At 43.9% G+C, this 25186-nt stretch overlaps 1 protein-coding gene across 2 annotated transcripts in view; it reads left to right on the forward strand.

Moving 5' to 3' along the window:
• DNAAF8 (dynein axonemal assembly factor 8) overlaps positions 1-25186 on the forward strand; it is a 1512143-nt gene that overhangs the window by 498788 nt on the left and 988169 nt on the right. For both annotated transcript variants that reach the window (XM_069646874.1, XM_069646873.1), the window contains exon 10: positions 8864-9058. In XM_069646874.1, coding sequence (XP_069502975.1) covers positions 8864-9058 — 195 coding nt within the window. The remainder of the gene's footprint in view (positions 1-8863; positions 9059-25186) is intronic.

A 25186-nucleotide genomic window follows, 5' to 3' on the forward strand; every position in this document is an offset into this window, starting at 1 on the left:
CTTAGTAAACAGGATATACCTCCTCAATCAGCCATGGATGGCATCCCATGGCCTCTGCCTAAACGACGATAGAACCAAGATACTAATCCTAGGCTCTGAAACCAATACTAAAAAACTCAGCCCTAGCTATACCGTGTTTAATATCCACAACAATCTCATTAAGGTGATGCCTGTGGTCAAGACATTAGGCTTCTATCTTGACGCTACCCTCTCTCTCAAGAACAAGTTAACTCACTTGCAACTTCAACAGCCTACACCTGCAAGCTCATCCGAGCATGTAGACCGTTTCTCTCTACCTCGAGCTGTATCACCTTGGCCAACACCCTCGTAATGTCTAGATTAGACTATTGTAATGCCCTGTACTCAGGTGCCAACAAATATGTCACTGATAAAATTCAAAGAATGCAAAACAATGCCCTAAGAGCAGCTCTGAATTTCCCCATCAAAGAACATATCTCCAATGCTAAAAGAGAGGTTAATTGGTTAAAAATATCTGACAGGATCCTTTTGAAAACAGTCTCTCTTACCTCCAAATGCCTGAACAACTTAGCACCACCCTACCTTGCCGAAAGGATAACCAGAAGATCTACTACCCGTCCGAGAGCGGCCAATGCCCACACTTTAGAGACGCCTAGATTTAAACGAGTCACAGCTGGTGGATTGAGCTTCCCAGTTATAGCGGCACAAACTTGGAATGCACTCCCGCCTGACCTCAGAAAGGAACAACCGTATCCCCAATTTAGACTTAATGTACTTAAATGGCTACGAACGAATGACCGATAGCTTGCCCTATCTGTCCCTGCACTACTACTGCTTTCGACCCTAACCATGCCACATTGTCTGTATCTTCTCATATTTATATACAAAACTGTAATGTACCATTCCACTGTAACCGGACTGGCAGTAACTCTCTATTATCTGTATGTATATGTATGTGCATTCATTGTACACATTCTGTAAACTAAGCTTAAGTTATCTGATCCTTCTGCGCCCAGCTACCCAAGGGGTTTGTGCGCAATACTAAATAAATAAAGTCCTCAGCGGCTCTCAATTTGTTAAAAATAGCCAAAATCCGGAAAACCATAACCCATGCCTTTCTCTTTTAAATGATGTCCAATTCCTTGCAGCCTACACTCACTAAATCTCACGTTCTTTGCCAGCTGAAAAAACATACTCATGGAGCCTGTATTATTTCGGTCTCTCCTCTCACCTTCTGATCCGGTGTGCCCCTTTGAAGTCAGCAGCTCACAATCTGCTGGGTTCTCTCACCTGCTGCTTTGTCTATCAGGCCTGCCCCTTTCAATCACTCTCTCTGCCATGTATTTATCGCGCATGTATGGGTCTATTAGAACTATTTAAAAGTGCAGTGACCACTTTCTTACAATGAAACACTGTCTAAATTGCTTGCCCCCCAGCCTATCTTGATACTTTAGTCATGCACAGTTCATCTGGCTCCCAGGCGAGAATAGATAGGGGTTGCAGGGTGCTCGCTTTTCACAGGTTCTCTTGTTTGGACGCCACTTCAACTTGTCCAATGCAGCTCATAAATACTTGGCAGCCAGCCCTGGGCACTTCTTAACTTGTCTAATATTCTCAGCAGCTTTGATTAATGAAGTCAGTCTCGATTCCCATCGTGACTTGCTATTTCTGTCTTTAAGCATTGAACTGCCTTCCTTCTGCCTATGTAATTTTGAAAACTAGAGCATGAGTATTTAATTGATTAAAACTTGTTTTCTCTGTACAGGAATTCCGTTTTGTATTCTCTCTGCGCTGTTTATCAAAATGTTTATCTTTCACTTGTGTACTGTAATGTATGTGCTTCTGTATTGACGCGCGGTTTCAAAATAGCTTTCTTTGTCACTGCTAAATGTCTTTCTGTTTATAATGCAATGTGATTCTACTGTTACATATATGTTGTACAGTTCTTGAACTTCTAAGCATTATTCCTGCTTTTAAACACTAGCCAGGTGTTTTGTATAGTATGCAGTCGTTACGATGATTATGCTTTGGTCATTGTAAATGTGGTTGACACCTTTTAATTGAGTCATCAAATGACACGCATGCGCGTGTATAGGTCTTGTTTAGGGTTTAGGGCTGCTAAGGGGTGAGGTGTGTGGCGAGGGAGTGGGGAGGGATAGGCAGCCTGAGGGTTGTGCCCCATAATAGAAGAAAGGAAAGGAGGTCACCCATGCTCAATAGAAAAAGGTGTTGATAAAATGTACAACAACCAAAATGAGGCTGTTGTTCGTTTAATTATTTATATAGCGCGCAAAACCCTGAGGTATCTAGGTGCTTACCGTTGAGAGATTAGTTTCAGTGCTTCAGGTTACAGAAAAGGAAGTGTAGGCGGTGAATTACAACATCGTGGAACGTGCAAAGGAATACATCATACACAAAGTGCAAAAGAGAAGTACAAGGTGATCACATCCATTGAGCCTGACCCCATGTTGCAGGGCGGCGGCAGCAGCACACAGATTAAAAAGTCAAATCAGTTGGCAAATACGTGGTGCCTACCCCAAGTCACAAGGCGGCAGCAGCACAGCAGATGCGAAAGTCAAAACAATAAGCAAATACATGGTGCCTACCCCACATTCCAAGGTAGCAGGAGCTGCACACAGATGCAAGAGTCAAACAATGGGTAAATACAAAGGGCAAACAGTGGGCAAATACATGGTGCCTACCCCATGTTGCTGGAGGCAGCAGGCAGCAGCATGCAACTACAAAAATGACATAAAGGGCACTCTCGGGCTTGAAGAGTGGGATGAGGGGGGTATAGGTTTTTTTAGCCATATAAACAAACAAATATAGCAGTTAATGACTTTTAACACTGATTACATACACATATTGTGCACTCAATGATTAAATCATACCAAGAATAGATTAAAAATGCAAGATAGAGAGGGAAAAACCGCAATACAGTCTTACGTACATTAAAAAAAGAAGCAAAAAACACATAAAACAGAATACATCTAGACTCGTGAACATGCCTTCAAAACACAGTTAAACCATTCAAAGGAACCATGGAGTTATCTGATTTGAGGTCTCTCCCCCCGTATCTAATTATTTTAGAACAGCAACTACTTCAAATGTCAGAAAAATGTAATTACCAGATGATAATCGACCCCAGAACATGTCTGAATCCAACCACCTCACATCATGGACAAATCTCGTGCCAGGACACTTTGAGAGGAGATGGTAGAGAGACTGGTTTACCTTATCATCACATTTATTGCAGATAGGAGAAAGATACTCCTCTCTGTTTCTTATTGACACGATTTCTAGCGTGGGAAGTAGATTTAATCTGAATCTCAGAAAGATGGATCTAATGGCTGAGTCAGAGGACCTGTTTAGATATTGCGGCAGAAGGGATCTCAGTTTATGGGTTAGGTTATATGAAGCTGATAACTTAGCTAGCCTCATTTTGTCAATTGTCCTAATCCAGTCCGCACGCTGCATGCAAGTTTTGACTTGATTGATAGATTGATATTTTATTTCTATTGCGCTCGAACACAAGTGTTTCAGAGCGCGGCAAGGGAGGGGAACAGGGGAGAACAAAACAGCGATTTTACTAGGCCCAGTGACATTGAGAACGCGCAAGTGCATGGGAGAGGGGGGAGGGGAAAAGTGCATGGAAGGGGGGAGAAATGGAAAGTGTGAAGCAGAGGAGAAACAGATAAATAACAATAAATAAATAATAAAGGCAACAAACAGTGGTAATGCAGCCAGCGGCAAAGGAGTGGTTGCAAAAATCAGCAAGGGCCAGAGCGAGGTTGTCAATGTGGTCCTTGATGGTTTTCATAGGATTATGGACTAATAATTCCAATGAGCAGTCTGAGTAGGCCAGTATTTCTTGACCTCTTAAATCGAGGATACTGAGGACGGTGTTCCCTCCTCTTTGTCTCACAGTGCCACATATTCATACAAAAAATCTTTGGGTGGATCCAAGATTAGCCTCAGCATTGAAACCCATTTCCACTTTATCATTGCCCTGAGCGAGGTCAATCCTAGTTCATACCTTAAACAACAGATTGGCACACAGTTGGGTAGGTTTAACGGCTTCTTTACGAGTTTGGCCTCGATTTTATCCCAGTCTATCTGGAATTATAAGGGATTGCAGTCAAGGCCGAACAAAATAATCGGGACTACTTTGGCTATATAATATTTCACCATGGGGTGAATGGAGAACTTGCAGAATTTATGAAGAATTCTTTTCATTTGCACCCCCATATTGATCACCTTAAGATCAATTGTTGCCAGAATATGGGCCATAGTCGGGAAAGATTCAATACTGGCCCCAAGGTAGGTGATCTCAGTAACTACCCCTACAGGACGATTCTCCAACTCCCAGGTGAACGGCTTGAGTACCTTTTTTGGATGTTTAAAGATTAAGATTTGGAATGTTTTCAGGTTGATTTTTAGATCATTACATTTAGCATAGTCTGCTAAAGCCGAAAGTAGACGTTGAAGGCCTACTTGTGTGTGGTCCAAACCCCCACATCATCCGTATAGTCCAAACAGTTGCTTTTCAAATGAGGAGGACATCAATGGCAGGCGAGGGGATGGGGGGGCACACAGCTTCACAGGCTACCAGGCGGGTGTGGGGGCACACAAGCATCACAGGCGACCAGAGGTCGGGGGGGGAAGGGACACACAAGCATCACAGGCAACGAGGCGGGGGGATAACGTACCTGTGGTCTGGTGCTGGCTGCCACCTCTCAGCGGAGCTGATTGGCCTATCTAGGGAGGCCAAACAATGAGAGAGAGTCTGGGCCAAGCCACCCAGAGAGAAAGCAAAGTTAAAATGACACGGCCATCTTGAAACGGACAAGAAGCACGTGGAAGACCGTGCACAATAAAGATTTAAAACGAAAACCCCAGGAAATGGGTTTAATCCATGTGTAAAGATTGCGCTTCTGAAATCCTCGTGATCCGATGCAAATTGTATTTGTTTTAGAAAATAAATGCCAAAAACCGCACATCAGGCGCCAAGAAGGCCTCAATAGCCAGCCTTACCTTGGCTGAGAGTGGATGGGTCCAGTGGAGTTTGAGAGCAGCCCGATGGCCGTAGGAGCAGCAAGACAGGCATCGGAATGAAGAAAGAACAAGGCAGGAATGAACAGCATCCCTCGATGTAACCGTATAGAACTGTTTTGAACAGTCACTTCCGTGCTATGCACTATTCCTGCTTCTTGGCGCAGGTGTTTTATGCAGTTCCAGTCCTTTCTTTGACTTTCAGTGAAAACATGACTTGTTGGCCATTCCTGCTTCTAGGTACAATCTGGTGTTTATATGCAGTGTTCTGCTGTTAATGTGAAGTCTATTATGGGGCTATGTTTGTACTTCTTCCAGGTTTCTTTCCAAGAATGTCAACATTCCCATTCAAATGAAACCCTTGCATGTTGAGCTCTATGAAATTCTATGCAAATAGGACGAGCATTGTCATCCTTACCACTTAAAGGGGTTAAACAAAAGAAATCCTTAATAAAATTGATTTGTGACAAGCACAGACATGTCACATTGATCAAATCACTGGATTCAGGCACCCAGGTTTTCCCTGGCATCACAGTAACTTCCTGCTATATATTTTCCTTTGCTCACTCATTTCGCTATTCCATTTCCTGTTGCTTTAATATCCATGTGGTGTCTCCGGCAGAGGGATTTGTATGCTATTTTACTACAACGATGCCTCTCCATCACAAAGCTCGACAGGGTACCCACATCGGCCACCCTTTATGCATTATGTAATCATTAATACTGATGCAATTAGCATTTGTTATAGCTCATCCCAGTCTTGTATGCTTACAATCTGGTTGTAAATGTTTTGAATATGTTTGAACCAGACAATAGGGTAAGGAAATTTAACATAGCATGTTTGCTCTAGTACCGCTAAAGTGCATGCGTCATTGCATTAGCATTGTCCATCTCCTACACCCCAACTTATCTCTGGGGTGACGTTACATTTCATGCTAACCATCTACACTATGAAATACAGTTTAATGGCCATAGAGGATATTGATAAGGCACATTGAAGGTCATGCAAGCATGTTCTCCTCGCCACGTAAAATGTCGCAGTGTAGCCTTTTCTCACTGTCCAGGTCACGGTTCCCAAAAGTGTGCGATGTTAAGGAGCATATACAGTACAATTCAGGGCCGGTACCAATATATGGTGCATTTCCTTCTTTGCTGCTTGTATAGGCAATCTGGTGACGTTGACCACCACCTAATCTTACATTGCCCCAGAGCATGTGTTCCCTCGTTGACCACAGTAATCTTAGCTTTTCCATACTGAGCAATGATCATCTTTATCTTAACTATGTGCCTTTGATCTTACCTAGAGCTTTCTAAATTAACGCTTTTCGGGCTTGTGTCAGTAATTGACCCTTTAATTTCTTAATGTATTTAAATTATATATTTTGGATGTGCTTCTAATTGCATGAGACCATATGATAAAGAAACTTAAAAGTATGTAAGTTTGGGGCTTGTTTTAAAATAAGCATGTGCTTTCATGACATGGAGATTGTAAAACCTTAAGTACACCACTCTTGTTCCATTCTTCATTTCCAACCCATTTCCTATCTTCTACCATCCTTGGCTGCTTTTTGCCCCATTCCTTCAACCCTTTACCTTGTTCTTTTGTCACATGACTACCTTCCCCGACTCGATCTCCTACTTTTACTTGTTTCTCCTTGCTTCCTTGCTTCCTTGCTTCCTTCCCTCCTTCCTTCCTTCATCCTTCTGTCCTTACTTTGTTTCATCTTCTGCCCTCTTCCACCTGTACATATTTCTTGTGCCTTTCCATGTCGCGTGTTCCACAACTGCTCATATCCTCCACATTTTCAGTGTTTCCTTGGTTTATCTCCTTTTTTCATCTGACACTTTGAGAAACCTGACGGTGTCTCACCTGCTAGTCCCCAGGGATATCTCATCCAGGTGGCCAGGACACAGCCATCGCTATTGGATCCATTTCCTGGGGGTGGAACAGTGCGGGAGGATCACCTGGATGGGGGGTCTTCGGGGAGTGGAAGTGGGACACCGAAGGGTGGGACACGGTATCCTCTTCCTTATGACACCTTTTCCCCATCCTACCAGGTAGGATAACTAGAAACTCAACCCCCCCTTTTCCGACACAAACACTTCCTCACGGACAGTTCACTGTGAGCGACAGCAGACAAACACCAGAGCTGTATACCTGACATTTCCCAACACAAGGGTCAGGTTGAGTCAGGCAATTACTGATACACACCTGCCTTCCATCAAACTTCACCACGTGGATAAAAGGCCGTAGCATGAAAGCACACTCTAAGCAAGGCCAAATGCACGAGGAAGCAGTTATTCTGGGATGGCAGTTTAAATCTAGGAGAAAGGCGGCAAGACCAGAGAGGACGACAAGGAGGGAAGTTACCCTTGCCCTTTTCAAGAAAGGATTGCGACTTTCAAGAAGCTTCAAGGAAAAGAAACATAAGACCAGGAATAACAGCGGACAAATGGTGTAGCGTGTGTCAAAAGTACATGGGGCCCTCCCGCATTGATTGCCAAGGCGGGGAGAAGCGATTGCCACTGTGGTACTGTCCTGGACTTTGACAGCAAAGCAACGCCAATAAGTTCAGCACAGACGGTGAGTCAAGAGTAACTGATAGCAGACCAGACTGAGTTATGCTCAAGGTCACAAGCAGCAACATTGTATGAACAAAGAACTGCTATTGAACTTTGTGAAACCACAATAGGTACCAGATACAGAGTGGTCTGGCGCCACGTGGGTGCTCACTTGAAGGTCTCTGTTTGGTACCCCCCAGAGCGAGTGAAAGATTATTAAATGGTGAAATTGAAGTGGTCCTGCAGTGGGTTAAGTTGAATCCTGTGCACATTCGAAAGTCTTCGACTGCTTACAAACTGAAACTGGTCTGAGCCCGGAAGAGAATGACTGATGGGTAAAAGAGGATCTGACCCCCGAAGAGGGGATCCAGGGTGGACAGTAAAACTCACCCGCAAAGATATTGTTTTGGCAAATGTGAACCCGACTGAGGGATGCCAGAGAATTAAAGTTGGTCTGAACCCGACTGAGGGATGCTAATTGTGAAAGAAGGTCTGAGCCCGGCTGAGGGGGATCCAGGGCAAAGAGTAAATCACCCGACTTGAATATTTGGAAAGGAACTTTTGTTTGTTGTTTCTGGTACATTAGGACCCTCTGAAGCAAGAGACTTTGAACGAAAGAGACTTGGGTCCCAGAAGGCCCTTATGTTGATAAAAGCAACTGTGGCCTTGTGCCGAAGAAGCTCAAGAGTGTGCTGTGCTCGAGTAACCCGCCTTGTCCCATGCTAAAAACCTGGGCAAGGGAGGCCCACGGCCTAAACATCCTGAATTATCATTTTGCGAACACTTCTTTCTTTTTGTGAATATTATCCCACACTATTTTGTAGCATAGCGGTAAGGATTGGCAATCGTTTTTTTTTTTTTTTTTTTGCATAGACACTTTTTATTTGTAGACTCCACATGGACTGTGTTATTATTTGATGGTCCTAGCTTGCTTCCATCTTAGATTTAGGTTTAGATAGGCGTTTTTCACACCCCTGATAAAGTTCAATAAACACCCTTATCTTTGATCACTTGTGTCTGTCTTACTTTGATACCATGCCTTCCTTACAAATCCCTTCTGATTTTTTTTCTCAGCCTTTGTTTTCCCTTGTTTATCAAAATATACCTCCTCTATTTTAGCATTTCATTCTCCCATCTTTTCTCCACTCCTTTTTAGCCTTCTTTATCTCACCTGTTCCTCACCGATTTTTCTCCTTTTATTTATTGCATTTAGACCATTTACCTCTTTCACCCTTCTCTTCTCTTTATTCACCCTACTTCTATTTTATAGGAGGCATCTTATCTGCCAGATATCAGCATGTTGCCAACTGCCATCGCTGTAAAGCAAGAAATGCTCCTTATGACCATTTGGCTTTCCAGCTGCGGACATGTGACCAGTGTAGGACTCCCTGGTGGGCGCAGCCAGGAGACCGCAGTATCTGCTGCCAACATCTACCATGCTCTGGTCACTTGGCTGATCTCGCTGGTGAGTAATTTGTTAAGCTTCAAAATGTTCTTTAATAGAAACTCGCATTCTGTGCTTGCAAATTCCAGTTAACATGACATTTCCTTGCATCAGTGATATTTAGAAAACGAACAAACAGAATGTCTTATTGGATTAATAAAGATAATAATTGAAAATGTATCTGCAATCATAGCTCTACCTCTGAGATACATTGTAGTCTTTCAAGTCTCTTTTTTATGTGTTTGCATTGATTATTGACAAAAAGACTGTTAAAAACCAACTATTTTGCTTAAGAAGTTATTGTAATAATGCCAATGTGCCTCAAATCTCATTTCATGTGCAAGATATCATTGGAGACCTTAATATACCTGTATATGTTGTGGAAAATATTTTTAATTGTAGAAAATTAGTTGTCAAAACTATTAATGATCTTGAGTTGTTCTGCCCGTGACTTAAACATATCTGAAACAAATCAAAGAGTGTAAAGGGAAACATTGAATCTTTCATCAAATGGCTTGAAAAACATTGAGATTTTATTTGTGGGTTAAAAACATATTCTTAGTTTACTCATTCATACTGTATATCATCAAAATCATTGAGACTATTACCCCCAAACCTGAGTGACAAACGCACGCTCATATTATGGGTTTTAGTTTTGGGATGCACATAAGGCCTAAAACATGTATGCAAGATAAAGGAGTACTGGTTGCTATGAAACATCACAATGATTGTAAATAAGCGCTTGGAAGATGTGAATATGAAAAAGTCTCAAGCTGGGAGACTGCAGTAAATATATAGCGTGTGTCACTAAAATGGGCATCATGTATCATTTTTGTCTAATCTACTCAACCTCCGATTTCTTTCTTGCATAAAAATCAGGAACGGAGAAAAAAAATATCGTTTCAAAACAGAGTAGCACTGAAGGTGGTAGATTTGAACACAGAAGATCTGTTTTTAAATAAAGTTATGTTTTGGTATGTTCAGTACTTCCTATTAAGTGCACATTTGCCAGAGGTGGACTGTTGTCACTAAGGTAGTTTAATGGGACAGAGAAACCACCAACCAGAAACTATACCTGCATTTTGAAAAGACAAGTCTTTGGGCATTTTCAAAATGTCACCTTATCAAGGAATTGTCACAGGTTATTGTGACACAAGCAGAATGTGGAGTACACCAGTGTAATATTAAAAATAGGCTCATGCGTCGGGCGGCCCGCCACAAAGAACCACACTAACTCCAGTAGTAAGTCCAAGGGTTTTTATTCAATTTACAAAGGGTTGGAATGTCTTCAGGTTTTTAGGTACTTTGGGGCCTAACGGGCCCTCTTGGGAGATGTGGCACTAGGGCCATTCCTCTCTGTCTCGACTTCCTTGGCCTTATCCCAACCTCCCGATTCCAGGCATCCCTAATGGGGATGTGAGTAGCTGTTGATCAGTGGAACCTGTGATCTTCTGTGACTGGGACTATGGATATTGTCCTTAAGACGATGGCTACCTCTCTCACTAGGGGTCTTCTAGGGATTCTTGGTCCTTATTCCACAAATGTAATCTTATGGAGTAGGGATGGTGCCTTCTTCCACCCGGTATCAGATAACTTCATTCACACCCACCCATACCTGACCCTTCTCTGTACTGTTCTCTTTCAGATGTTCTCCTCCCACCACTTCACTGTCCCTTCGATCTCTCATGCTGCCTTTCCGCTTCCACCCTTTGATCTTACTTCTTCTCTTACTCCTGTTCCTATTATCGCTTGTACTACCACTCTGCCTCTGTTAATTCCTTCCTCTCACTACTTCCCAGTCTCTTACTGTTTCCCTAGTTATAATCTGTTTTATTCTACTCCAATAGCTACTTCAGTTCTCCCACTCACTGTCGTTCTTCCCACTCTCTGTTATTGTTCCTACTCCATTGCTAACCGCATCCCTGTACTACCTTACCCTCCTACTACTATTATTATCAGACTCTTCTATTCACTAGCACTTACTATCGCCTTCTACCAATTACCACTCTACTACTTGTTTCTCTCACTCACCACCCGGCTATTCCTGCTACCTACTATCTTTACTCCCAGCTACTAATACTACTACTCACTACTTTCGCTGTCATAGAACCCAGGGGTATGATTCCCTGTTCACCCTTTTCCCTTTCCACCACTTTTACTACTACCCCCCTCTGCTTCCTCTGCTCCTACTCTGCTACTTTTCACACTCTCAACTTTCACACTGAAACACTCCACAGACATCCTCCTTATAATCTACTCTGCATTCCTTTCGCTCTCGCCTCTGGTCTCTCGGACGTCCTCCACTACCTCCTGTACTCGCCCAACTAACCCACACTAAAGCATTCACACAGGCTTACTTAAATACTCCACCCCCTGGCAACTTACCATAACGAACAGCTTACCTGGCTCCAGGGGGTGTGACAGGGGAATGCCATGGGAGGGCTTAAACGGGCTGGTAAGCTCCGCCCTTTTCCAACATGCACCCCATTGGGGTCCATGGACGTTGCATGGAAGGCCTCCATGGGCCCTTTTGAAATAATAATATTCCCTGATGGGCTAGTGGAGGAAAAGCCTCAGTAGATGCCTTTTATTTATTATTTAATATGGGCTAGCAGCCCCCCCAAGTCCCCTACTGGTGTGGACTCCAGCAGACAGTCTGCCGTAGCCGGCTGGTGTTGTGAATAGCATGGCACCCCTTGGTGCTGTTCATCACCTTGCCATGACCTCCGGCCAGTGTTGTGTGTGGCGTCCGCGGCACCCCTTCACAGGGATGCCACCGCGATCTCCGGGGTCTCCAGAGTGCATGTCTCCCACGGCTGCTGTGCTGCTTCTGCAGCCTGGTGGCCGCCATCACCGCAAGTATGGAGGGGTGCGGAGGGGGCCTGCCTGCATTGATGCACCTGTGTTGGGTTGAGGTGGGCTACCTCGGTGGGCTCCGCCCCACCCCCATTGACAGGGCCACAACGCTGGCCCTGTCACTCTTCTTTATTATCAAATATTTCATAGATATTTACACTTCCCAATGCATTTCACCCCTCCTGAGCCTTTGTCAAGGGTAGAAATTCCCGATTATTACCTCTTAAATAACATCACCTCCTTTAGTGACGCCTACATGGTAACATTGTTGGCCATCTTAGAATGGTAAACATGTACTTCTAAACACAGAAAAAACAACAATATCTTCAAATTCATCAAATAATATCTGTGAATCTTAAACCGTATCAAACAAATCTCCAGATACATTCTTATTCCATTTTCCTACGTGATGTATGTAAATTATCACTAATCAGCACAGACAACTATAACATACATGGGCTGTATTAACATGTATCCAAGTAAAAACATTATGTATCGATAGTTTTAATAATACAAAATGAGAGGAAGGGGAAATGGATGGAAGAACAAAGGTAATGGCCCAAAATGTCGCCCTCATAATTGCGAACGCCGAAATTCTGACTTGTTTTTTTTAGACCCCCGTTACACCACGTGTATATGTGGGGGGCTATATAATATAATTGTAATATGGGGAGCTGCAGGGGTTTACCTCGCATATGCATGTGCTGCCAAGGGGGTTAAAAAAACTGCATTTTCAGCCGTCGCAATTATGGTGGTCACAGTCATCACATAGATCCAGAACAGAGGTGATTTCAAAATAAAGGAGTTCAAACTCTATACTACCACTGAACCCCCTACAATGTCCTTGCAGAAATGGAGAGATACAGCCACATATATATATGCCAGCAGTCACATGATTGTGCATTCCATTGAACTTGCAACTTTTCTTAGCTCTGCAAACATCTAGTTGGATTACCAAGGATCCCAGTGATCACTCTTGCTAGTGTGCTGAATATCCCCTGACCACCCCTTCTTAGTACCCGTCACAAAGCAGGAGACAGTCACATGAGGAACATATGCACACGTCCTACCCCTACGAGAGAGCCTGACGACCTCACTAGCCAGAAAGTACCAGAGAGAAAATGTATTCACGCAGCCTAAACAGCATTCAGCTTTGCAACAAGAAATAGATCAGGAGCACGCTGTAACTGTTAAGGTGAGCCCTGCATTAAGCAGAACCTATATCAAAGACAGAGGTTTTCTCTGCAATGCGTTTACTTGCACATAATAAAGTATTATCAACCCATTGTCCTCCAAATGCGTTTTTATTCATGGGTGATATAGACTTGCAATTTCAAAGTGACCTAATATTTCTTTCATGCACAGGGTGTCTAGAATCACTTTTAACGTATTTCCCAGCTTTGTTCTGGCATACTGATTATTCAAAGGGGCTGTGCACCTCTCATGCTTTTCCGGCCATAGAACTGGAAGAGTGAATTCCAAAATGGCAGAATGCCAAATAATGGCTTGATCTGGCTCATTTCAGACACTTGGCAGCAACCTATCAAAGCCCCTCACCTACTGTTGGCCTCAGGTTTAAACCCGCACAAAGAATCCAACCAGGCAGTAGGAGATGTAACCCTATAAAAGCAAACCAGCTCAGTCTGTTAGTGTGGATTTTTAGAAACATTTGCTGTTGGAAGGAGTTTGAAGGTGATTGGCGGATGGAAGGAGTTTGTAGCAGAAGAGGAAGTGGCAGCAAAGGAGATTGGACAGAAAGTTGAGGGGAAGGGTGAACAACAAAGAAATGGTATGAGTGGGACATTTTTAGGAGGATGGTGACAGTCAAAGGGAAATGATAGGAGTGAGACATCCAGAGGAGGCTGATGAAAGTCAAAAGGCAGTGGGTTGGAGAGAGACATCAGGAGGAGGCTGGTGACCAATGTTCCCTCTAAATTTTTTTCTCTAAGTGCGGAAGTGGTAGGCTTTCGTGCGTGCATTATTATCATCTCTGGAAAGAGTTTGGAGGGGAATTTCTACCTCCCCAACCTCTGAAGTTCTTTGTAAATCAGTGTAAAAGGTACATTTTTTATGTGATTATAAAGCAAGCTCATCAACCAGTCCAAGACTTCAGAATCTGCCACAGTACCTAGCAAAGTTACTCCTATATATAGAAACATGTGTATGCACAAAAACATTGTGTGCTGAGTACAAACAGTAGTTTCAGTTGTGGCTAGTAATTTGTTCACACTGCTCAGAGACAATGTAGAATGTGTTTTATGCAATTTGAAAAAAACACTCCTCTGTATTACAAAAAACTAATATTGCTTATCGCAAGTGATGTGGCTGGCAAAAAATTCAGACATGATACATTATTTGCCGGTTAAAACAATGGCAGCTAAAATGAGTGTGCCAGAAATCATGCCAATAAAAGCGCATGTCCCACTTTAATGAAGTTATTCACGGGGCGAGAAGCATGCCTCTTATAATGTATGTAAGGGTGATAATGGCATCAGAATCACTACACCACAGAGTATGATCATCAAAATTCCTGTGACAATGCCTACGATCAATATTACATTGTCCTGTGAAAACCAGCCCTACAGATGCATACATACCACACAATTTCACTCCCAGAAAACAGGAACATTTGCCCGAACAAAAAATGGGAAACAATGAACAAATCAGAGCCTAACCCCTGCTTCTTCCCACGATGTTCCATTCCAATTTTCTAATCGGTGACCAGCAGAGCACTAGCATAGAAAGGGACTCTAATAATATGGCTGCCTGATCTCAAGAGGAGTTTTAAGGAGGAAAAGGATATCTGTTAATAAACCTTTTGGCAAAGCTAATTACTGTTTTACTCTCTGAAAGATCATTTGATTTCAAGTAGGGAGTACAATCTGATCAGATCCCTGCTTGTAACCCTTGCATAGAGAGTGAAATGACTGGGCACATAATACAGGCTAAAGTTGTTTTTTTTTACCTTCCTGTCCCAGCCTAGATGCAATTAAGTAAGAACTTTACTGAGGGTTTTTATGGACGCCACCTTTGAAGAAAATCGCTTAGATTTGCCTTTTAAGTTATTGGCAGCAATGCTTCTGAGTGCAACAGATGGAGTACCTTCTTCTGTAACTAGAGGCCCTTCTTCAGCAGTTCACTGTTATCAGATAAACTGGAGGAATGAGGATTCTAGAGGCACTAAACACAGGAAACTTGATTATATTGAAAAGCCCTGAGCAGCTGAGCATAGTAAAAACAGACGGTGCATTTTTCTAGACTGTTATTCGAGTTGACTATCCTTTAATGCAAATAAACAACTTATTTCCTTCACTGTACTGTACCACTCGAATGTCTTTTTAAAAGCTGCTGATTAGTTCTTTACATCTCGGGCGTGCTCTCCTGCGCCCCTCCCCACACACCTCCAGATCGTGTACTGGCCTCCAAAAGTAGTTGACAGATCTCTGTAAAAAGTGAGGGATTGTAGCAGTAAAACATTTGTTGGGATATTTGCATAGGCACAATACCTTGGAAGGAAAATATATTTAAAGCATGACTGTGATATTATGGGCAGTTTAAGAAAATGTCATGAACATGCATGCACACAATTATTTAGCAGTGAAAACCAGAGTGTTTGCAACATCACCTTATATTGTGGGTAGGATTATACAAGTGCTCAGTGAAACCTTTTTTGTATAACAGAGAATTACCCTTGCATTTGTTAAGGTCCATGCCCAAATTAACTCGAAAAACTTTGAAAGCATGTAGGTTGTGGAAAGCAATGTAGCTGTTTGAATATTTGTTGCTCTTATGCTATGTATGAGTAGTGCCAGGCATATTCGATACCCATAGCCCCTTGTAGACCAACTAGATGATATAGCAATGTTGCTTTCCACATATAAGGTAACTTTAGCAATGCTAAAGTAGAAGAGGCTGAGCATAATATTGGCCTACTCAAAATCCTTACAAGACAAATTCATATATGAGTTTCATAATGCGTTAACTTGAAAGAGTACTGTTTCAAAGCGCCTATTTGTCTTATGTACAAAGAATAGGAATCATGGTATGAAGTTACACAACTAAGTAGCCTGCCTGCCTGCCTGCCTGCCTGCTTGCTTGCAGTCAGTAGCCGCTATTTGAGTTTACAGTGGGGTTACATAGTATAGGTGATACTTTTGCTGAGGCAACATTGGCCATGGAAATTCCGGTGTTAGAATGTTATTCATATTAAAACCAACATAAAACTGCTGTGGATTGTGCCTTTTTAGTTCTTGAGAAGGTGGCTCCCAAGGGTAAGCTAGGCAAGCGCACATGCGCACAGCTTAGAAGGAACACTGTAAAGGCAGTGGTAGGAATGAGCAATGAGGAGAAGACTGTTTACAGTAAAATGGTGGTAGAAGAATGAGACACCAGGAGGAGTTTGGTGAAAATCACAGAGGTCGTAGGATTGAGATGTCAAAAAGAGTTGCTAGGAGAAAAGCATGAGGGTAAGTGATAGGAGCCATTAAGAAAGTGGGATTTTAGAAGCAAGGAGGAAGTAATAGGAGCGTTAAGGGAAGCAGCAAGAGTACAACAGGTTGAAAGAGAAAAGAGGAAGGTTCCAGAGGACACGTCTAGCCCGAGGCAGGTTATGGGTCAAAAACCCTGATCTGAAGGGGTTGGACCCATGATGAATAGAGGTACACGCATGTGGTGTATCATCAAGGAGGGACAGAACCGGTGAAGGAGTAGAGTGGTGCTCAGAAGGAAAGAAGCCAGGAACCGAAGGAGAATGAAGAGACAATTCCCTACAGGAGCCCCTAGACAAAGTGATAGTAGTCCAAGCTCTTCCCTGCTGTCTTTCCCTCGTCCCAGGATTTCCTCATCTGCCACAAGTACTGAAGGCATCATAGTCCTCATTTACCAGAGTCTTGCGGAAGAGAGAGACTTAGAGCTACAGAGAAGCTGGGTATTGAAAACTCCTTTAAGGCAACAACAAAAGACACCTTAAAGGAGGATTTGGGAACCCTTTAAACCTGTAACAAGGAATGAACACTCAGGCTTTAGGCATGGGTGCAACTAGACCAAAACTTTGCAGGGGCAAGGCTAACGTGTCAAATGGTAGGAGAGGGGCTACCATTAATAACTTTGTGTGGGTGGTGAAAATTTACTTTTGTGGTGCACCATTCCTATTGTCTGAAAGGAATGTTTGTGGGAACTAGTGTCAAATTAGCAGCCACTGATGCAATTTAATGCACATTGGCCCAGTGACTTTGCCAAAAACATGATATGTTTTAAAAATAAAATGCCCATTTTGATGGTACCAAGCCACATGGAAGTACTTTGGTTGTGATGTGGTGTATGGTTGGCTTTGTCAGTTCATAATTCATGGTGCATATCCAGCTGGTGTGTACTATAATCCCATGTAAGACTGAGTGGCGCTCCAGTTGCAGTGTCTTTGAGATGTCAATGGTCAGTCAGAAGGAAGGTCCCAAGAAACTGAATAAATACTGTGGGCCCTGGTTTTGTGCTGTAGCATAGTGTTACCTGACGTAGACTTCCTTGGCCTAACAACACCCATCGACATAACTCCAGTTGCAAAACAACACAGGTTATTTTATGTATTTTGTTTATTGAACATTTGTAAGACGGCCATACATCAAAAGTGCGCCACAAGACAACAAGGCAATGATTTTTTACTGGAGCCCAGAAAAGGGCAATAACCAGGTCATGCCGACCTTGGCGGACCCAGTAATTGCCTTTTTTGGGCGTGGTAAAAATGAATCCCCATTCCCATTTTAGCCCCATTGGGGCCAATGGGAATGGGGAGGATGCTAACAACGGGCCCGTTGTTAGCATCCTGGTCCGCTAGCGGGTCCTGCTCAGGACGCCTGGTCTAGCCAGGCTTCCTGAGCGGGACCCGCAGCAGACCTCGTAATGAAGGGCCCAGAATGAACGTTGCCGGTCCCTTACCGGCACCGTTCATTCCACGGCCGCCAGGGTCCTAATGAGGCCCATTGTGTTCCTGGGGGAAGGCGAGTAAAGGGCGACTGCATCTGAGGAGGTGAAGCTGAAAGTGAGATTTCTTAACAAGGTCGGTGATGTGAAGTGAGATGGAGAGAGAGACGAGTCCAAGATGACACCCAGGTTTGACACAATGGAACGTATACACCGCCCAAAGACAAATGTTTATAGTAAATTTCCCCTAATACACCACAAACCTTCCATAGCTACACCAACACAATTATCTACACTCAATAAACACTGCTCTGATAGACACCATAGAAAGCACACAATTCACATTAGCAACCTGAAGTGCACATTAATGTTTGCCCCAGGCAAGTCTCAGTATATCTAAAATGCACACACTACAGATAGCCTTATTATTTTCGATCTGCAACAAAGCATACTTGTCATCCTCCTATTTAGTCCTCTACCCTACTACTTACACATCCTGAAACTTCAAGAAACCCACAAAATGTGAGGTGTGCTATACAAGACTAAATAACATGCTTTTTATGCTACGACATAGTGAACATGATCTATGCTTGCTGTTTCCATGATGTTAAGAACCTTTGATAGCCACATAAAAGCAAAACCTTTTTTACATGTAAAGTTAGTAGACACCATGGATATAAACTTTATTTAAAGGGGAGCTTTATTGTGTGGCTTTAATTTTTTTGGAAGCAGACAATGACTTGCTAGTTAATTGGAGCAGTATGGGGGTCTTTCAATTGGAAATGCCACATTGCAGTGCCAATTGCCAAAAGACTAAAACCTACGAAAGGCACTGCTGCTTACAAAAGGAAAGTAATTGCGTAGACTCAGACTTGGTTTATCGTCTGGAATTTTTCCTGCTCATGATGACTATTCTGGAGGTTAGCAGGTTCCTTCAGAAATTGCCTGAATTTCGCAGGGAGTAGGCTGGAGCCCAATGAGCCCAATGGCGTTGTGCCCATAGGTATAGGATGGAGCTATTACCTGCTATAACCTGCTTGTGACACCCTGATGGCATTTTAGGAGGGCGCTGATTGCAGAACAAGAACCTGGCAGAACAGGTGCTTCTTGGAGTTGGATTTAAACCTTTGTGTTTATTATTTAGCCTATCCTGTAAACGTTCTCTTTAAATAAACTACCCATAAGAAAAATAATGGTCTTAGTCTTCTTTCTGATAACGGCTGCCATACAGAAAGTACTCTAGGTGTAGTAGACTGGTAAAACTCATGTCACATGTAGACCCCTGCCGAAAAATATAGAGATTTGGATTTGCCCACATTCGATTTTGGGCCTGTTAAAATGGCCACCACGCTTTCTACCAATTGCTCTACTGAGATGATGGAAGCCCTCAGCCCGCTTCTAACTGCAACCGATTGGATGATTCCTGTTGATGCTTCTAGTTCCCATCGGAGCTGGATGGCAGTGTGGTTGATGCGGAGGGGCACATCACTGCAAAAGGAACTGTCCAGCACAAGGGCCTACGTGCAGAGCCTGTGGCTGAAGAGACCATTATGCATGTGTCTGCAGAGCATCGGCAGGCCAGAACCAACACCCACAGCTGCCACCCACGAAACACCCTACAAGGAAGAAGAAACAGGCAGACACACGCTTAGTAGCAACTGAGAATAACTCATCGACGGAAGAATCAAGGGATGAAGAAGAAGCAGCGACAACTATCGTAGCAGGACGACTGAAGAAAAAAGGAAAGGTCCACCTCATATCGGCCCTGGATCAAAGAAACAACACCCAGAAAAAGAAAAGGAAGGGACCAAAATGCCTTGTAAACATACAGGCACAAGAGACGTTGATGACCATCGACACATGAGTACCAGTGAACGTCATGCCCACAAGCATGTTCCGGAAACCTTGCCCGCAGCCCATCCTCAAACACAAAGCTACCCAACTGTTCGCCTATGGCAGCAAGAAACCGCTCCCAGTGGTGGGGCAATTCTGAACAACATTGAGCAGAGGTGACACGACCTGCAACTCCAAAATATACGTGGTCAATGCCGGTATAGAGTCCCTACTCAATTGGGAAGTCGCAGAGAGAGAACTTAGGACTCATCCAGTTCATCTGTGATGTAACCGACTCCACAGAGATCCCCAGTCTACTAGCAAAACACTGAGGATTCTACAGGGCATTGGATTCCTCAAAAGGAAACTGATCAAACTCCACATCGATAAGACAGTGCAACCAAGGGAAGTTTGCAACAGAAGAACCCCTTTTGATATTATTGGTATGATATGAGGGATATTGTTGCCAAAGAACTGCATGAACTCGAGAAGGCGGGTCTCATCGAGCAAGTTACCAGCCCAACCCTCTGGGTCTCCCCGATGGTTGTCACAAAAAAGCCCAAACAACCCGGGAAGGTACGGATATGCATAGATATGGGCTTATCCAATGCTGCCATAAAGAGAGAGAGACGCATTACCCCAACACTGGACGAAATCATCGCGGACCTAACAGGGTTGAATATTTTCTCCAAAATAAACCTCAACGCCGGCTATCCCCAGCTCAATTTACACCGGGACTCGAGGTACATACCAAATTTCTCAACCCACCTGGGCCTGCAGCGTTACAAGAGGCTAAGCTTTGGGATATCCTCTGCGGCAGAAGTCTTTCAACAGGCCATCCAGGAAGTAATACAGGGCATTCCTGTCGTACTAAACATCAGCAACGATATCCTCATCCACGCGGAAAACAGGGCGGAACATTTACGTTGTCTAGAAACAGTACTCGACAGGTTAGAGAAAGCAGGACTCACAGGGCTAAGTGCGAGTTCATGAAAGAGGAGATCATCTTCTCTGGCTACGTGTTCAACAAGGAAGGGGTATCAGCAGACCCCCAGAAGGTAGCGGATATGAAAGAAGAATCTCCTCCAACCACACCTATGGAAGTAGGCGGTTTTCTCTGGATGGTCACATTCTGCAGCAGATTTAGCCCCAACATGGCCACCATGTCGGAGCCGCTCTGTGAACTCACCAGGCAGAATGTCAAATGGGAATGGGGCCAACAATGCATGAAAGCATTTGAGAACATCAAAAAATCTTTGTCGGCCTATTTCGACCCAGCTCTAGCCACGGAGCTATATGTGGACGCAAGCCCAGTCGTACTCTGGGCAATTCTGGTGCAGAAGTCAGACAGGGGAAACCCGACCGATCGCATGCACATCAAGAACCCTCACACCGACTGAATAGAGGTATTCCCACCATGGGCGTAATTATAGTGGGTTACGGGGGGGGTTTGTTCCCCCCCATCTTTTGACAGGAGGGCCGGAGGGCGCATTGCATTGTGACCGCTGGGTGAGCTGAATTAAATTTTATTTTGCAATTAGTGAGCCATAGACAGTTCACAGGGCAAACTCAATGACTGTACAACATCAGCCTGAGACATGTGCAAGTCGCCCACACTGTGTGCAAAAGCACTGCCAGTGCCAGTCCGTTTGGGGAGTTTGGCTATATTGTTGACAGTGAGGCCTCATATCGGTTTCATGTCACACAACCAGTACCTGAACTGTTTAAGTTTGTGCAATTTCTGGAACGCACCTAAGGAAAAAGTCGTTTTAAAAACTCAATCTGTTAAGCATTATACCTAATTGGGACAACACTTAATACAAATTACAGATCTGTCTTTTCTTTTAAGAAGAAAGTAAAATCGGTTGAACGTGTTCTTACTTAACACAGTCTTTACAGTAAATTGAAAGTGACTCCAATCTACTTTTAAGTTCTGGCTATTAGGTGGCACATTATCGCCGCCTATGGCATTGGAATAAAGTTAGGGGATATGGGATGTCAGGATTGAAACAGCTTGTGGATATTTGGCTTTTTAACAACCCATTGCCAGCCAGGGCCATGATAATCACTTTGGCAAGTCCAACCCACCACATGCCCCTCCCTGCCCAAAACACTCCCACCTGGCTTCTTTTTGAGCTATAGCCATCACCCATTTATATCACCCTTTGTGCAGTATAGGGTCCACGAGTGTTGTTTTTAAGCAGTTTTCTGGGTGTTAATGATTTAGTGGAAGCTGTAAATGAGCTCAATGAAGTAAAAACATCTTAAAAAAATGTGCCTGCAGCCACTTGATTCACAGGCTATATGTGTGACCTTGCACCTGTTCCTTGCACTTCCGCCCTGTGACCAGCAAACACTAGCAAAGGCAGCCGTGTTGGTACGTTCAGGTATTAGAAAGGCATTTGCCAGTCACTGATATCGTATGATCAGGTCATCATCATACCATTTACCAGCTGTGGCCAGGTTGTATCACTATAGCAGTCCCTGGAAAAGGCCTGCGCCATGCCTACACAAAAGCAGAAACTATTGGCGTTGCCGTTGCTTGTTTTGGTTACTGTCACCCCTGAAAAGATGTAGCAAATTAAACAAAACGAGATGGTGACGTCTGCTTCCTTAAAGAGGAAAGTAGCATTGTAAATGTGATTATTCAATAAAAAAAAGCATGCACCTTTAATTATAGTAATACATTTCTCTTTTTTCTTTAGTAAATTGCTTTCTAAATTATAATTGCACAACCATTTACTTCACAGCAGGATAGCAGCAACGTGTTTAGGACACATCCAGCCAGTATTGGGGCAACACAATACCTGCCGATCTTTGCATGGGAGATTTCCAAAAACAAACCATTGCCAGGATTACTTAGCGGTAATATTCATTAGTTCTAGTCCTACTCTTCCTTGTCCCAGTACTTACCTATCAGTATGTTCCTACTCCCAGGAACTCTTTTTTTCAGGTTGGCCTCCAGCAGCGTACTTGGAAGCGGACAAGGGATGTGAGGTGCCACGTGGTAGGGGCTATCAGAGCTAGTTGAGGTGTTGGGAGACAGGCAGCAGCGCAGTGGGAAGGCGACAAGTGGGGTGAGGTGCCATGTGGAAAGGGTAAATATGAGGTGATGGGAGACTTGCCCAGGGGTGTGTGAGGTGCGCCAGGTGGGAGGTGAGACCGGGGGTAGATAGGTAGGTGAGGCGATTGAAGAGGGGCTTCCGGGGGAGGAAGTGAGTCATGGCTAGGGAAGTGTGGGGTAGAACTCGACTTGTACTCATAGTGGGTGATTGGAATGTGTTTTTTTGGAATGTCACAACCGCACGTTGCCGCCAAAGAATTCCCAATGGGAATTTTCCCGGCGTTTCAGGAGCTATCCATCACCAGCGAGGGTCTGATTTTAAGAGGCACACGGATAGTGATTCCAGGCAGCTTACAGGACAGGATCGTCTCCCTTGCACACGAGGGATGACAAGGGATGGTCCGTACAAAGGCCAGGATAAGACACCAGGTGTGGTTCCCCCATCTGGACATAAAGGTAGAGGACATCATTGGAGCCTGCCTCCCATGCCAAATCACAGGTGCACCCCCACACCCAGAACCGATCCAATCGGCGAAACGCGGATCCTCGAGGTGGGACACCATCCGTATCGATTTCTGTACTGTGCATGCAATTGACGACCACTCACGATACTCGAAGTGGAGCTTGTTACATCAACATCGGCTGACACGGTCATCCCCGCACTGTAGAAAATGTTTGCAACACATGGTATACCACAACGTGTTAAGAGAGACAACGGACCACCATTTCAGGGGACAGAGTTAAAGAACTACAATGAAGAGCTCCATATCCAATACCACCACATCACCCCCTGCTGGCCACAAGCTAATGGGGATGTGGAGAGATTTATGAGGACAATCAATAAGGTGCTATGCATCTCCAAAAGTCAAAACAGCCACTGGCAGGTGGACCTATACCGGCTCTTACAGAACTACCGGGTGACACCTCACAGCTCCACCAATGTACCCCCGGCAGACCTCGTGTACGGAACTAAGGTGAAGTCCTCCATTCCCCATCACCCGAGCAAGGGTGTGGACAACATTGACGGAAGACTGACTCACGAAAGGAGAGTGGTGGCCAATGAACACATGCGTCACAAGAGAAACACCGGGGAAGCCAGACACAAGGTAGGCGACACAGTGTTGGTGTTGCAGAACCCCACGAAATCAAAACTAGAGTTGAGGAATGACCACCGACACTGGAAGGTGATGAAGACTGAAGGATCAATGGTGACAGCAAGCAAAGGACAGCAAATCATCACGAGAAACGCATCCTTGTTCAAGAAGGTGCCTGAGGCGGTGTGGGTGCATGGCAGCGATCAACCACAAGGATGAGAAGGCCCCACGCAGCACCACCATGCGCCATTGGTCAAAGAGGAAGATACCAGAGATGGCTGCCCAGGTGAGATATCAGAAGAAGAAGATTCGCCAGACCGGAGGGAAGGTGAGCAGGATGGGGGAGGTGAATCGGAGACAATTCTGCCACCCCCGCGGCTCCATAGATATAGCCTGATGGCCGCCCCCAAAGCCCCAGCGAGGTTGCAAGACTATGAGTGGTAAACACCATAATGACTTTTGGTAGTATGTGCGTGTAGGAGTGCCTTCGGTCATTTGTTTTTTTCCCAATTCTGGCATTTGTATGCTTTAGGTGCGCACCATTAGGTTTATAGTATAGAGAAGTAACCAAGGCAACTTGCTGTCTTGGAAAACAATATACTTTAAGGGTTTTCACCAAGGTGCAAAATATAAACAGTGAACAATTAAATAAAGCAAAGACAAAAAACAAGCAGGATTTTTCTTTTTTTTTCTTTTTATTGGCGTCATTTTAATATTTTCAATATGCTATTTATTTTCTTCATTTTTAAAACTTTGTTTTTTTATAGGTAATATCACATTCAATACCTTGATAGGAAGGAATCACGGGTATAAGCAAGTTAAAGCAATGGGATTCAGATTGAAAATGTGATTGTATGAAATGAAATGCATTAACCCATATTTGATTCCTGTACAGGGTGCTAAGGCAAGAAGTAAGAAGAGCTCCTATGTTTTCTGTTATTTTCTCCACTTCCCCTTTCTCCTTAGGCTGATCTGTAATGTACAGTGTATGTAGTCTGTGGGTGCAGAGAGCGGTCGGAGAGGAACTATGGCGTTCAACAGCTACCACGGAAGATGAGAAATTTGGACCAGGACACTGAGTGACCTGATTGTGCAGGGATTCAACATAGCTTATTGTAATTCCGGTACTGGGATGATAGTTGGATTTGTGAGTTTTCTATAATTGGCATGCACACCGCGGCTTTAAATGTTTGGTCTGCTATCTTGAAATAGGAGAATGTGGCTTTCAGCGCATGCACATAGGTTTTACATTTTACAGACAATTTTGCATTTCTGAAAGAGCAATTGGCATTTTGTTTGTGCCTGTGGGTGGTCCCTACTTCTAGGCAGGGGATCATTTGGGATGACCAGGTGATCCTCCCTATACTACCCTTGGGCCCTCATCAA

The sequence above is a fragment of the Ambystoma mexicanum genome, chromosome 2q (assembly GCF_040938575.1).
Source record: "Ambystoma mexicanum isolate Mex_15411 chromosome 2q, UKY_AmexF1_1, whole genome shotgun sequence".
Classification (NCBI taxonomy): domain Eukaryota; kingdom Metazoa; phylum Chordata; class Amphibia; order Caudata; family Ambystomatidae; genus Ambystoma; species Ambystoma mexicanum.